Below are 12,739 nucleotides of genomic sequence, written 5' to 3'. Positions count from 1 at the left end.
AAAATTCTGATTAATTCACATTTGACCTATTCCACCATAATCTATGGATTTAAATTCCCATCCTCCCATAATTATATACTTATCAGAACGGAATTGAAACTCCATTATTCACGTCATCACTGTACTAAAAATTATATAATCTCAATATCATGCAAACCGAGCTTGGCAGCTTCTATGGTGGTTTGATTAATATTGACTTATTTATTATCCTTCTCGACCATTGACTTTGCATTTCATGATATGATAGCGTATGACCAATTTTAAACTTTCCAATGACGTCCCACCCTTCCTAATTATCCCATATATTAAAAAAAAACAAACAAAAAAAAGATCTACACAAATGATTCTGCTTAAATTTAGGTTTCAAACATGGCAACTACCAATAGAAACCCAATAGCTGATGCAAATATTGACCTTCTAGATCAACACCCACTAAAGAATCCAAAGCCAAACACACATGGCGGAGCCACGGTGGTTGAAAATCTACCAGATTACACGCCAATACACCTGGCTTAACCATGGTGATGCAAAATCTAGCAGATTACAGAAGAAACAATTACAAGGTAGGAAAGTAGGAAATAAGTCCAAATCAGATTTCTCAAATCATTTAGTCAGAGAAATTTTGGTAATGATACTATATATATATATATATATATATATATATATATATATTTATATATTTTGAATTAAGCAAAGGCTAAATATTTAAGAGCAGCATTTATGAGTGATCACATGCACCCATTAATACTACCCTTACAGTCGAATTTATAACCACCATTGGTTGCCCCCCGCCCCCCTTCTCCAAAAACCCTAATTTGCCACTGACATTCCAAAACCCTTCAAATCTGTGCAACAGAAAGATCATCAAAAGCCAAAATGAGGGGTTGGAAAGATTTGGGGCTTGTTGATACAATTTACGAGGAAGAATATGAACTCTCTTCTTCTTCTTCTCCTTCTCTTTCTCCTTCTATGTCTTCTCCTCCACTTCACACTCCCCTCAATTCCAGAGTGGAATCCTGGTATCTAATTTCGTGCCATATGTTTATTTTTGTTATGATTTTTTTAAAACATCTCATCTAATGTTGTCCATTTTTTATTTTTTTATAAGGTCATTGGCAACTGGGAGAAAAACGGACGTCTTGATATATGTCCAGGGAACGTGCTTTCATCTCCACAAGGTCGGTTCATTCTCCTAAACCCCTTAAAATTACAAAACGACCATCATCCTATCACATAATTTTAATTTCAAAATTCAAAACATTTAAAAAAAAAATTTTTTTTTTACAATGTAATTAATTTCCGATGATAATCTGTTGGCTGAGTGCTTTTCTCATTATACGAGAATTTAGATGTTCGAGTCCTCATAATCGCTTGATTTGCCATTTAAAAATTTTTCCATATAACATAGAAAGAATGACGTTTCTTGCTTGCTGTCTGCCATTTTCTTGTAATAATAGTGTAACTATGAATTTTATATAGTATTTTTATTTATATGTAAAAACAAATATTTAAAAACATAATTAGGTAGTTACTTGACAAGTAGTACATTATTTAAATTGGGAAAAGTGTTGATAAGCATTTGTTGTCAGATTTTGCAAGAATGGGTAGAAGATAATGGACTGTGCATATATACTTAATATGCATTGCTTATCACTTTCCTTTTGGAGCTGAGAGCAACTCAATTATGGCTGACACTAGTTTTCTTATCCTGTATGGAAGGTAATTACAATAAAGGGAAAGGTTGAATAAAAATGGAGATTCAGAAGTTTTTATCTCAGAAGAAATTTCATTTTTTATTTTTTTTTCCTGAACTTTACAGATTTATAAGCCTTACTTATAATATAAAACTGATATGTATATTTTTTATCATTTTAAATTTTATAGCTAATTAAATAATTATTTTTATTAAATATTTTTACTTTAAATCGTTATATAAATAATTAATATCTAATAGCTAGCGGATAGTAAAACGACTAACAATTATTAAAATATCAAACCGCTGACAGAACAAATATTAGAATATCAATTAACAATTATTATTTGAACTGAATCTAACAAATCTCCAAGAGCTACAAGTATGGTGGTGTTTTCCTGATGTATGAATACATAAATGAATGGTATCAATCAGCAATTAATGGAAAGTTGTGGGTCACTTGCTATATTTAACTCTATTACTTTTACAGGACCCGTTAATATCCAAGAGTTCATATCTGAAACGTCAACTAACGGAACTATCCGAAATAACGCTCCCGTTAAACATAACGTCAGAAACTTTTGCCCTTGTAGCAGACTTCTGCTACGGCGCCAACGTAGTGTTAACGCCGTTCAACGTAGTGGCGCTGAGAACCGCTGCCGAGTTGCTCGGGATGACGAAGGTCAAGACTAAGCGCGACGAGAACTTGAAGCAAATAACAGAAACATACTTCCGTCGATTAATCGCCACCAATCGGGAGCTAACGCTGATTGTTTTCCGTTCATGTTTGCGGTTTCTGCCGGAGGCTGAAACGGCAGCGTTTCTGTTGAGCAGATGCATTGAAGCGTTGGACTTAACAGGAGAAGGTGACGAGATGGACAGAGTTCTAGACGACATTATAGGTTTGCGCGCCGATGAGTTTGAAATCGTCGCAGAAGCTATGCAAAGCAGGTTTACTAGCCACAACTTCTTGTACAGAATCATTGACCTTTACTTTCAGGTACGTTCTTGAAACTTCAAAAATGGTTTGTTGATACTGGGCCATGCAAATGATAACTGGAATTATGGTGAATTAACAGCAACATAATGGTAAGATGACAGAAGAACAAAAGACTTACATATGCAATTTCATAGACTGTGACAAACTCTCGCCTCAATTCCTTATACAAGCAGTACAAAACCCTATTCTCCCATTAAGATTCGTAGTCCGGGCAATGTTAATCGAACAGCTGAACACCCGCCGAGCAATCTTCACTACCTCCGCTGCTGCTTCCACAAACCAGCAATACACACGCCAACATCATAACCAAGAGGTAGCCATTACCTTAGGCTCAATCCTTCAAAGAGATGCAATGGCACGCGAAGCGGCTCAACTAAAAGCAGAAATGAACTCAACTAGCTCGCGCATTGAAAGCTTGGAGAAAGAATTAGCTGTAATGAAGAAACTATTGCAGAGATCAGAGAAGGAAAGAAATACATTAGTAATGGAGAAAAAAACTCTGCAACAGCTTGAGAAGGAAGGAAGGAATATTATGGAGTCATCGAGGTCTGCAAGTTTTCATTATGGGTTGAGAGATAGTAATAAGATAGATAGAGGAGAAAGAGGATCTTCTTCTTTTGCTGGTTTTCGGTTAGGCGTTAGAGGTGAAAAAAATGGAGGCTCTTCATTATCAAATCTTGACCATGAGGAAAGTGCAAGTAATTATAAGAAGAATATTGGTATGGGATTTATAAACAGATTAAAAAGTACATTATGGGTATCAAAATCTGCATCTTCAAAGTGTCATCGTAATAGCAAATTTTCTAGCAGCAATGAAGACGCATCTGAACTGGAAGATGAAAATGAAGACGTTATTGTGGCTAAAGAAGGATGAAGTTGTCAGAATTGAAGAGTTGCTTTCTAGTTTAAGCAGGTTAGGACATTATTGTTATGGTGATGATTTTATTTTTATCTTTTCTCTTGAAATTGATATGTAAATTGAGGTTTAATTTACACCACCTTTTTTTTTTTTTTTTCATTTTTTATCTTTTAATTTGTTTATATTAATGATTTGATTAAGAAAGAATAGAAATAGATTCTTCTCTATGTTGGTCATGATTGGTCCATATGCAGGTTTTATCTTGTCTTACAAAAGCTTTGAAGAGAATGAAAGAAAAATGAAATAGAAGAAATTACATGCACCACAAACATAGTCCTACTGTAGCCTTCAAAAATAGTGTAAAGTTGCACCAATAAAAAAAGCAAAAGTGTGAAGTTGACGTGGCTGCGGTTGGTCATTGATAATCTGCTAGTCGCTGCTGGCCACTTGCAAAAAGCTAAAAAAGAAATAGAACTATCAAACAAAATATACCTAACTTTCTTTATACATGGCTGGCTATTATTAGGTCTAATTTTCTAACACTAATCTGAAGCCTGCAAATAAGCAGCTGATTTTCTGCTGTCAGCTTCAATTTAGGTTTGGGGCATTGGAGGATGGTCCTGTCATTTGTTTTCCATCTCAAGTCAATTATAAATTTATAAATTAAAATGTTAAGATAAGTAAATCTACAGGAAAAGAAAAATAAATATTAATTAATATTAATAAATAAATAATATTTATTTCATTTTTATTTAAAAAATTATTTATGTATGTTTTAATAAATTATTGAATAAATTAATTATATTAAAGAGAAATTTTTAAAAATTATAGCTGTTAATGTTTGTTATGCCACACGTTTATGTACATGATATTTTCGCAAATATGAAATTTATCTCTGGAGAGACTCTGTCCCGCTCCTGATTATTCGATGTCCACATGCAAAGCACGATTCTCAAAATATAATCAAACGCCGTTTTTAAAATTTAAATAAGATTCAGGAGAAGATAGATACCGACAGTGATTGATCAATATTTGTGAAATAACGTGAAACAATCACTTTAGTTTCCAACACATTATAAAACGACACCACTGCCTTCTTCTAGACTGTCGTACTATCATCGTTCATTGTCCGATTCAAACAAAACAAAAACAACCACCTCCCAGTCAATCAATCAGCGCACCACCACCACCACCAATCTCTTCCCTCTCTTGCATCTATTAGATTTGCTAAAAACAGTACTCCTCTCTCCCTCCTTTGGCCAAAAGTCCATAAATAAATGTACTTTAAGAATCGTTAATGAATCTCTTCGTTGTTCGTCAACTTCGCATCTGTAAGGAATTTAGAGCAAGCTATTTGTTCGAATAGTTAGACGTATAGTTGATGATTGTTTTGCTGAAGGTGTTTCTGGGATGGTTGTGATACGAGGAGTAGCGAGGCCGTTGATATCTGGTTACTCTCCTGAACTTGAATCTGGATCGTCGGCGTCGTCGAAGCTAGGGTTCCTTAGATTCTCAGTCGGCAACAATGCGGTTAATAATTTGGGATTTTGTCGTGGTGGCGGGAATGCGAGGTTGAGATCTTGGTGCCTTATTAAGGCAATGGATATGGAGGAGTCTGCTGCTTCTTTGACCAAGGATTGCTCGGGTATTTCTGGTATGAGCATGTTCGTATTTTCACTTTGGATATTCAATGCTTGTTGAAAGTTTTTGACTTCTTGATTTTGTTTTTACTATTGTTTATGCTCTCTTTTTGTTTTTCCTGTTTTTTTACCTGGGTAAAATTTCTTTAACGGATTGAACAACTTTCTTTGAAAATTCAAATAGTACTTTTTTACTTCTACAGAAAACTTTTTTTTTTTTTTTTTTGGACTCGAGTTGAATGCTTTTAATTATTCAAAGGAATAACTCTGAGTTCATGATGATTCATCCTTTGAATTTGTCATTATATTAAAATTAAAATTAATTTAAATTAAATTTGCTTTTTTTTTTTTTTAAAAGAGGGGGATATTCGAGGATTTGAGTTGTGAAAGACAAGTTGAAGATAAGGATAATGATAATGACAATGATAATGATAATAAATAAAAATTAAAAAAGACAAATCAGGGATTAGGAGAAATTCCGCCAGGATAACAAATAGTTAAGCCGGAGAATCTTTAGGTGGATCTAATAGATCTATTCTTCGACTTTGCCCATAGAGATTGCATTATATGATCCAAAGAGAAAGAAACACAACTTCTGGTACTGATTATGTCTCCATGTGTGTGAATTTGCGAATTGAATTTTTTTGAGGTCACTTCGTTTCTTGCTTTCTAGCTTTTTTTTTTTTTTTTTTTGGCAAAAGATGCACTATAAGAAAAGCTTGATTTCAATTCAATTGCAATTATGCTACTAGAGTTGATCATTACTTCAAAAGTGAGAGTAGAAGTTTCTAAACATTATTTTCTCTAATTTTCTTCAACTGGTTTTTACTTTTATGGGTATGAGATGGGGTTGAGTTTTTTGGCAATTTGAATAGAAATGGATTCTAAGATTGTATGCAGAGAAGAAGCTTCATATTTGGTTCACGGGCACGGAAATTTACACAGCTTGTTTTGAAAGTAACTTTTTCATGTACTTCAAAGTGGACTTTTGAGTTAAAATTGGAAAGTCTCTTATGGTTCTAGTTTCAACGTTGTAAATAGGAAAAGATCTCCAAATGATGTCTTGCAACGGAAAGTCAACCAACATTGTGTGGCATAAAAGTTCAGTTAATAAATTTGATAGGCAAGAGTTACTTCGGCAGAAAGGTTGTGTCATTTGGATTACCGGTCTCAGCGGTTCAGGTTTGTTAAATGTTTTGTTTAGTTTACTTTCTAATGTTTTTGCAAGAAAATAATAGCTTGTTATTATTTGTGGTTACAATGAAGATCTAACATGCCATTTTCCAGAAAATTGAATAATGTGAATGCAGTGTCATTTACAATTACTCCTCTCCTATATCTGAACATCGTTGTGAATTTCACATAAATAGTGATCTAAATGGTGCCTTCTGATGCTCTATCTGTTTTCAGTATGATTGATAAATTTGCTTGGATTTGTGCTAGTTGCCCAAGTTGGTGATTTTGTAGAAACATACTTTAGATTTTCGTTTACCAGGCTACATGATCATACATGTCTTAAGTTTTGAAAGGAACCACATACTGTGACTTTTTGATGGCCCATATGCCCAGAAGTGACATGAAGGTGACAAACAACGGGCTTATCCTTCCTAGAACTGCGTCACAGTGTTATCTCTTAACCGATGATGCATGAAGCTATCCAAAAATATCTGTTGCCCAGAATAGTAAAAATCAACCTAACTCACAGGGTGTAAACATTGAGACTATGAACTGGTGTAAATTCGAATTTACCAAGTGTTTAGTCAGAAGCATCATAGTGAAATTTAAGGCATTGTTGTTTATAATTAATATTATTGTTCTTTTGAGAAAATAATAAACACAGCATATAATTTTAAAAACAAGCACAAAGCTTATGAACAGCTGGTATATAATTCTCAGGTTATCTGAATGCATATAACAATATATAGGCGGATCTGATCTTATTATTTTCTGACGAAACCGTAAATGAGAAGTATCTGACTTTGAAAGTCTTTTGCCAGTGCCATAGAAGTTCTAAGACAGCTTGCAAATTTGGATGCAACTTCCCTGACATTAAGGAATTATCTTTTGCAATCCCTAATCATAAATCATTGCTTTCTATATCTCTGTTGGACTGTTACCTCAGGAAAGAGCACTTTGGCATGTTGTCTGAGTCAAGGCCTGCACTCAAGAGGAAAGTTGACCTACATCCTTGATGGTGACAATGTCCGACATGGTCTAAACTGTGACATTGGTTTTAAAGCCGAAGATAGGACAGAAAATATTCGGAGGATCGGTAAGAGTTTGTTATTTTCTGCTTTTTTGCTGATTAATTGGTTTTTCATTTTATTATCTTCCCTAGGTCTTCATTTCCTCCAATCTTCTATCTTGATGGTGGAATATAATGTTGTGATTGTAGGGGAGGTAGCAAAGCTTTTTGCGGATGCCGGTGTTATTTGCATTGCTTGTTTAATATCTCCCTACAGGAAGGACCGAGACAGTTGTCGCGCATTACTACCAGAGGGAGATTTCATTGAGGTAAGTGCTAGTCATTGTGGCAATATGAAACTCTGATGGTGGGAAGAATCAATTGCTAAGCAAATAAATGGTTTTAGTTGCTTGTGAAAACAAAATTGCACGAACTGTGACTCTTGACAGGTGTTCATGGATGTGCCACTTGAAGTGTGTGAGGCAAGGGACCCAAAGGGCCTATACAAACTTGCTCGTGCTGGAAAGATCAAAGGTATGTTTGAGGACCGTTAATTTTGATTCTTGAACTTTTTTCATGTTTAGGGTGTTTAGTTCTTTTCTTCATGCCACAGTAGAGATTGTTAAATTCCCAATTTATTTACACGGTAATAGTTGGCATTTTTGCAGGTTTTACTGGCATTGATGATCCTTATGAACCACCACTAAATTGTGAGGTGTGTATACCTGAATGGAAAAGTATGTGTGCTGATTGGGTTTGATATTGCAAGTAAACATGAACTTGATGGATTAGTTATGTTTTAATAACACTAAGAAGAGTTGGTGCATGTTAGCTGTGATTCCCTAGTACATACAAATGCAGACACCATACATGCCATGGTAAGCTGAAAAATGAATTGAAATTGCGTTGTGGTGGAATTTTTTTGCCTAGCCTATAGCTTTTTTGTCCCTTTGATCCGTGCAATTTTTCCTGGGTGAAGCATGAAATGGATCAAGGCTTAACCCAATTCCATTCAAAACCTGGACAGTGACTCGTTAAGCTTATTAGCATAGATATATAGAAATTGCCTCATAATTTTCAGTTACTATCTATTATTATTATTATTATTATTATTTCTTACCAATTTTCACAACCATTGATTGGCAGGTAACACTGACACAGAAGGGAAACAACTGTGTTTCTCCATGTGAGATGGCTGAAACTGTAATAAGTTATTTGGAAGACAAAGGGTATCTGGAGGCCTGATAAGCCGAAGGAAAAACAGTAAAACGATTTGCTGCCTGGAAAGAGCCTTGAATTCTTAGATACTGAAGCTTATATTTACTGCAAAATAAAATGCCTCAATAATGGAAAATAATGTCTGTCAAGGAAATTTCTCGTTTCCTGCATCTAGCAGTCATTCATTTGTAAATAGCAGTAGCAATATGATGTTCATTATGGAATAAACATGTCTAGGGTCTGGACAGAGTGCTTGTATTCAAACATCGAAGCTTGTAAATTTGTATAATTAGCAAATACCTGGGTTCTCATTGTCTTATGCTTCTCTAGCACTTTTTTTGGACAGGGAAAAGTTTATAAGCAAAGTCAATGGAATTCAATAGATTATTCACCCAAAGCGCAAAAATATGCCAGTGTATATTCTCAGTAAACGAGAATAAGAAGGGTAAGTAATTACAACACAGGGAAGGAAAAAGTGGTGTGCTGAATTATAACGGCTAAGAAATGTTAAAGTTAAATCATAGCAAGACCTATTTCTGCTCTTGCATGGCTATTTAAGGACAAGAAACAAAAAACTAGTGCCATAGTCATAAACAGCATAGCAGACCTCGCAGACTCCAAGGTTGCCGCAATACGTTGCTCCTGCAGATCCCATAGGGTTGTAACAAACCCACCTAATCCATCGACCACCATAGCCAGCAACATTGCCATCTTCTTCAATAATCTGAAGGCTTCTCCTCTCTTTTTTCTAGAATTCTAGTGAGGAAGTGTGGTTTCTAGTGGGTTGGAAAGACTGCATAGGCAGATGGGTGAGGTTATGATCCAATGGTTTTTGCTCTTTATTGAAACATCTGGTCTGCAACTTGTAGAGAAAAGGGAAATATCCAGGTTGCTTCCCCTTTTTTAACTTTTCAGGATCCAGTTTAAAATGCTCAAGGAGAAATCATTTTTACACTATTGATTTTTAATTAGGGTGTAGAAAGTACCTTGAATTCTATGATCTACATTTACATCACGCTTGCAATGAGCAAAAACGTCACACATTATAATAATGTGACAAAATTTTACTAATAGAAATTCAACTATTCAAGTAAATTTACTGCATGAAGTGTTATTGGCACAAAAAAAAAAAAAAAAAAAAAAATTATAAGAAATGTTTGTCCTAACTTCAAATAGAGGTACTGTATCCAACATTATCAAGAACACCTAAACTTAAAAAAGCAAACTGATCGTAGACTATAATTCATAAGGAATAAGTTACCCACTGCAACTATAAAACTACTTATAGATCAAACTAATAATATATATATATATATATATATATATATATATATATATATATATATATATATAGACATATATATATTTGTTGAAACAACAATAATTTCTAACCATTAACTGAAAAAATAGGATAAAGTGGGAAGAACTTTTAAAAAATCTCTGTTTTGATTGGTTTGGATGGACCATATTCTAGACAAGTTTTATTCTTACAACAAATGGTTAAAAAGACCTCATTTACTCACTTGAAGGAATTTGGACCACAAGCTTGATCTTTCGACTGTCCTTCCTTCTCTTGGAAGAAGGTACGGGAAGGCCCTAAAGGCTAGAATTACAAAATGGAGGCAACTCCTCGATACTATAAACCTCCTATCACCTCAGTAATCCGAACCTGAAACTTCCAAATGGAGATTCCAACCTTTTCTATCTCGTGGATGTGTAAGCATGTAGCTGACCTCCAACACCTGAGAGAAGGCTTTGACATAGTGGCGCCCTATTAGAAGATGGAAGATGCAACTTTGTCCAAACACACATGCTTTTGTTTTCCAATGAGCCAATACCCAGCCTTATAATTTTTGAAATTTGTTATTTCAGATTCTCAGCCTTGTTATTTGGGTTAAGATTCTTCAACATGCAAAAAGTATACATACTTGTGACATTACTTAGAATTATGTAACAAAGAAGAATTCAACGTTCAATAGATATCATAATATGTATTATTACACTACCAATAAGAACGTAGTTTAATTTCAAAACAAATTGTTGCTCATTTTGATGGAAGCATCATATCCATGGAAGTGCTAGGAAGCAATTGCCAGATTAAGCCACGGTTACACCTCTGGTCAGCCCAAGGTGCAAGGAAAAACACATCGAATGGCTTTTACATATTTGCCTACACTTGTTGCCTTGTATTCCTATTTAACTGAGTCAGACGAGAAAAATACAACAAATGATTAAATGAATGAAACAAAAGTATAGGAGAATCCTACGAATGCAGGCTTCCAAAAAGATTAAGTAATTAGAAAGGCAAGTAGCGGAGCTTAGACAGCAAAAACTACACAAGTACACATTTTGTTAGTGGCGACTTATTTCAGTCTTAAAGGTACCTGCATTTCCTTGGCAATAGAAGGTAGCCACCTCTCCCCCCTGATTCTTTTTAATTCTGCAATCCTTTCCTCCTCTTTTTTGGCTTTAGCTTTGGCAGCTGCTTCTTTGGCTTCCAACCTAGCTAATGCCTTTTGGCCTGCCTCTGTTGCTGTAGCTATTATCTCTGCCCCATCTACAGCAATGGATTTGATTTGCCGTCTAAACTGCAAGATATTAAAATCCTTGGAAGCATTTTGTCTATCTTAACATATAGATGGCAAGTAAGAATGAAGAATCTAGAGCAAGAAGTCAACCTTCTTTGATTTCTCATCAAGGTTGTAGCCAGGAAGGATTCTTGGTCGCTTTCTGGGTCCTTGAATTTCATCTAGAAACACATGCACTTCAGTCTTAATGCACAATGTTCAAGAGTTTATGAAGAATGCATTGAAAAGTTGAGCCCAAACAATTTGGTAATTTACAAATAATGCAAAATTGCGACCCCAATGGCAACATACAGTTCCACAAATTTACAAAAATAAGTTGGCCTCTGATCTCTTCCACAAACAAGGGATGTTCCACATGATGATTAGCATGCCAAAACCAATATTCCAAGTGAGTGACTTATCGAAACTATATACAGGCTTGTCATTTACACTAAATTTTGAAACTAAGGCTGCTGATGGTAGTGAACATATGCAAGATAAGACAATTCTCTTTATCTGCTTAACATCACAAAGTTGTAGGCTTCAAATGCAAATTATAAACAAAATGATCGAGTAGGACGTCTCAGCATTTTCCCATAAAGGGACAATTGAAAACATTCAAGAATTATAAACAGATAAGCTAACCTTTATGGTCAAATACTATCCCAGCAGGAGAATTTTTAAATAGCCTAACTCCACCTTCATCTGCAATGGGGTTATCCGGAATATCAATGGGCTCACTCACCATCATTAAGGTCTTATCTAACATGTCATCCAAAAGCTTTTGTGCCTGCCATTAAGTTCTACTGAGTCAAAAAGATGGCATAGAAATCAAAACAGAAGACCATTTAACCTGGCATAATATGGTTTTAGAGAGGTGATAAACCAACATATGAATAATCCACCCAGAACAAGGTCGAAAAACACACTCTCTTTAATTTCACTTATAAAGTAAGCATAACCTTGTGAACATAATTATCAGTTAGGCAATGATATCATACTTTTATACACATCATAAATTGCTTATGCAATTATCACTAAAAAATTTCAATATCCACATTTCTCCCCTTCCAAAACAATTTTATCTTTTCTCCAAAACAACTCAACCCAGATAATGAAAGACTATAAATAACATGAGAATGCATCAATTTTAAGGAAATTGGTGACCTTGAGTTGGTAGTGCTTGAGCTTTTTAGAATTCTGGTTTGGCTCTTCCCCGTCTCCATTAGAAGTAGAATGCCATTTTGAGCCATTGGAAGCGGTACCAAAAGCTTTGCTACCAAAAGTGGTAGTGGCAGCTATTGACTCGATGGCTGCTTTCCAATTCGCATCCTCCTCGTCACTGCTGCTCCCGCTATTGGTTGGCCCTCCCATGCTAAAATTCCCGAAAATTATTGTTCAAGGGTTTATGTTTAGAACGAGCAAAACTGGGCTTCTTTTAGATAAAGGGCCCAATCCGTCTACTGGGCCGATTATATGGCCCGCCTGGACCGATCGGAGTTTCGATGCTTCCTCGCCGTTCAACGCTGCAGTCGGCGAACCTCACCGTCTTAGAACCTTTCAAACAATAAAATAAA

General features: G+C 35.2%; 3 protein-coding genes and 1 long non-coding RNA gene across 5 annotated transcripts; 2 read left to right on the top strand and 2 right to left on the bottom strand.

Moving 5' to 3' along the window:
• The first annotated feature begins 760 nt into the window (after positions 1-760).
• LOC105639848 (Phototropic-responsive NPH3 family protein) lies at positions 761-3,686 on the top strand. Its single transcript, XM_012224015.4, has 4 exons — positions 761-1,019; positions 1,109-1,178; positions 2,184-2,693; positions 2,773-3,686. The coding sequence occupies exons 1-4, from the start codon at positions 877-879 to the stop codon at positions 3,565-3,567; spliced, it is 1,518 nt and encodes a 505-aa protein (XP_012079405.1). The 5' UTR covers positions 761-876; the 3' UTR covers positions 3,568-3,686.
• On the bottom strand, positions 2,001-2,952 carry LOC149497886 (uncharacterized). Its single transcript, XR_016320257.1, has 2 exons — positions 2,812-2,952; positions 2,001-2,729 (listed from the first exon to the last, which is right to left on the bottom strand). It is a non-coding gene; the product is annotated as an uncharacterized LOC149497886 (long non-coding RNA).
• An 805-nt stretch (positions 3,687-4,491) lies between the features above and the next one.
• Positions 4,492-8,914, top strand: APK4 (adenosine-5'-phosphosulfate (APS) kinase 4). Its single transcript, XM_012224016.4, has 7 exons — positions 4,492-5,206; positions 6,234-6,374; positions 7,315-7,464; positions 7,588-7,706; positions 7,827-7,911; positions 8,046-8,092; positions 8,524-8,914. The coding sequence occupies exons 1-7, from the start codon at positions 4,963-4,965 to the stop codon at positions 8,620-8,622; spliced, it is 885 nt and encodes a 294-aa protein (XP_012079406.1). The 5' UTR covers positions 4,492-4,962; the 3' UTR covers positions 8,623-8,914.
• Positions 8,915-10,022: 1,108 nt separating this feature from the next.
• On the bottom strand, positions 10,023-12,683 carry LOC105639851 (uncharacterized). 2 transcript variants are annotated; one of them, XM_089718796.1, is made up of 5 exons: positions 12,330-12,683; positions 11,808-11,952; positions 11,274-11,344; positions 10,980-11,183; positions 10,023-10,348 (listed from the first exon to the last, which is right to left on the bottom strand). In XM_089718796.1, exons 1-5 carry the CDS (start codon positions 12,534-12,536, stop codon positions 10,232-10,234), a joined length of 744 nt encoding a protein of 247 aa, XP_089574922.1. In that variant the 5' UTR covers positions 12,537-12,683; the 3' UTR covers positions 10,023-10,231. The 2 variants fall into 2 exon arrangements, with proteins under 2 accessions (XP_089574922.1, XP_012079410.1); XM_012224020.4 differs by lacking the exon at positions 10,023-10,348 and adding an exon at positions 10,506-10,795.
• Positions 12,684-12,739: the final 56 nt, after the last annotated feature.

This window comes from Jatropha curcas, chromosome 3 (assembly GCF_041381405.1).
Source record: "Jatropha curcas cultivar XTBG-Jc1 chromosome 3, XTBG_Jcur_1.0, whole genome shotgun sequence".
Classification (NCBI taxonomy): domain Eukaryota; kingdom Viridiplantae; phylum Streptophyta; class Magnoliopsida; order Malpighiales; family Euphorbiaceae; genus Jatropha; species Jatropha curcas.
The sequence above is the reverse complement of the archived record's forward strand: the minus strand, read 5'-3'. Positions and strand labels throughout refer to the sequence as shown.

Coding starts and splice junctions, on each gene's coding strand:
- LOC105639848 (XM_012224015.4), top strand. CDS start 877: ATGAGGGGTTGGAAAGATTTGGGGCTTGTTGATACAATTTACGAGGAA. Junction 1,020..1,108: donor AATTCCAGAGTGGAATCCTG/GTATCTAATTTC, acceptor TTTTTTTATAAG/GTCATTGGCAACTGGGAGAA. Junction 2,694..2,772: donor TCATTGACCTTTACTTTCAG/GTACGTTCTTGA, acceptor GTGAATTAACAG/CAACATAATGGTAAGATGAC.
- APK4 (XM_012224016.4), top strand. CDS start 4,963: ATGGTTGTGATACGAGGAGTAGCGAGGCCGTTGATATCTGGTTACTCT. Junction 5,207..6,233: donor GGATTGCTCGGGTATTTCTG/GTATGAGCATGT, acceptor CGTTGTAAATAG/GAAAAGATCTCCAAATGATG. Junction 6,375..7,314: donor TACCGGTCTCAGCGGTTCAG/GTTTGTTAAATG, acceptor CTGTTACCTCAG/GAAAGAGCACTTTGGCATGT.
- LOC105639851 (XM_089718796.1), bottom strand. CDS start 12,536: ATGGGAGGGCCAACCAATAGCGGGAGCAGCAGTGACGAGGAGGATGCG. Junction 11,953..12,329: donor TCAAGCACTACCAACTCAAG/GTCACCAATTTC, acceptor ACTTAATGGCAG/GCACAAAAGCTTTTGGATGA. Junction 11,345..11,807: donor GATAGTATTTGACCATAAAG/GTTAGCTTATCT, acceptor ATGTGTTTCTAG/ATGAAATTCAAGGACCCAGA.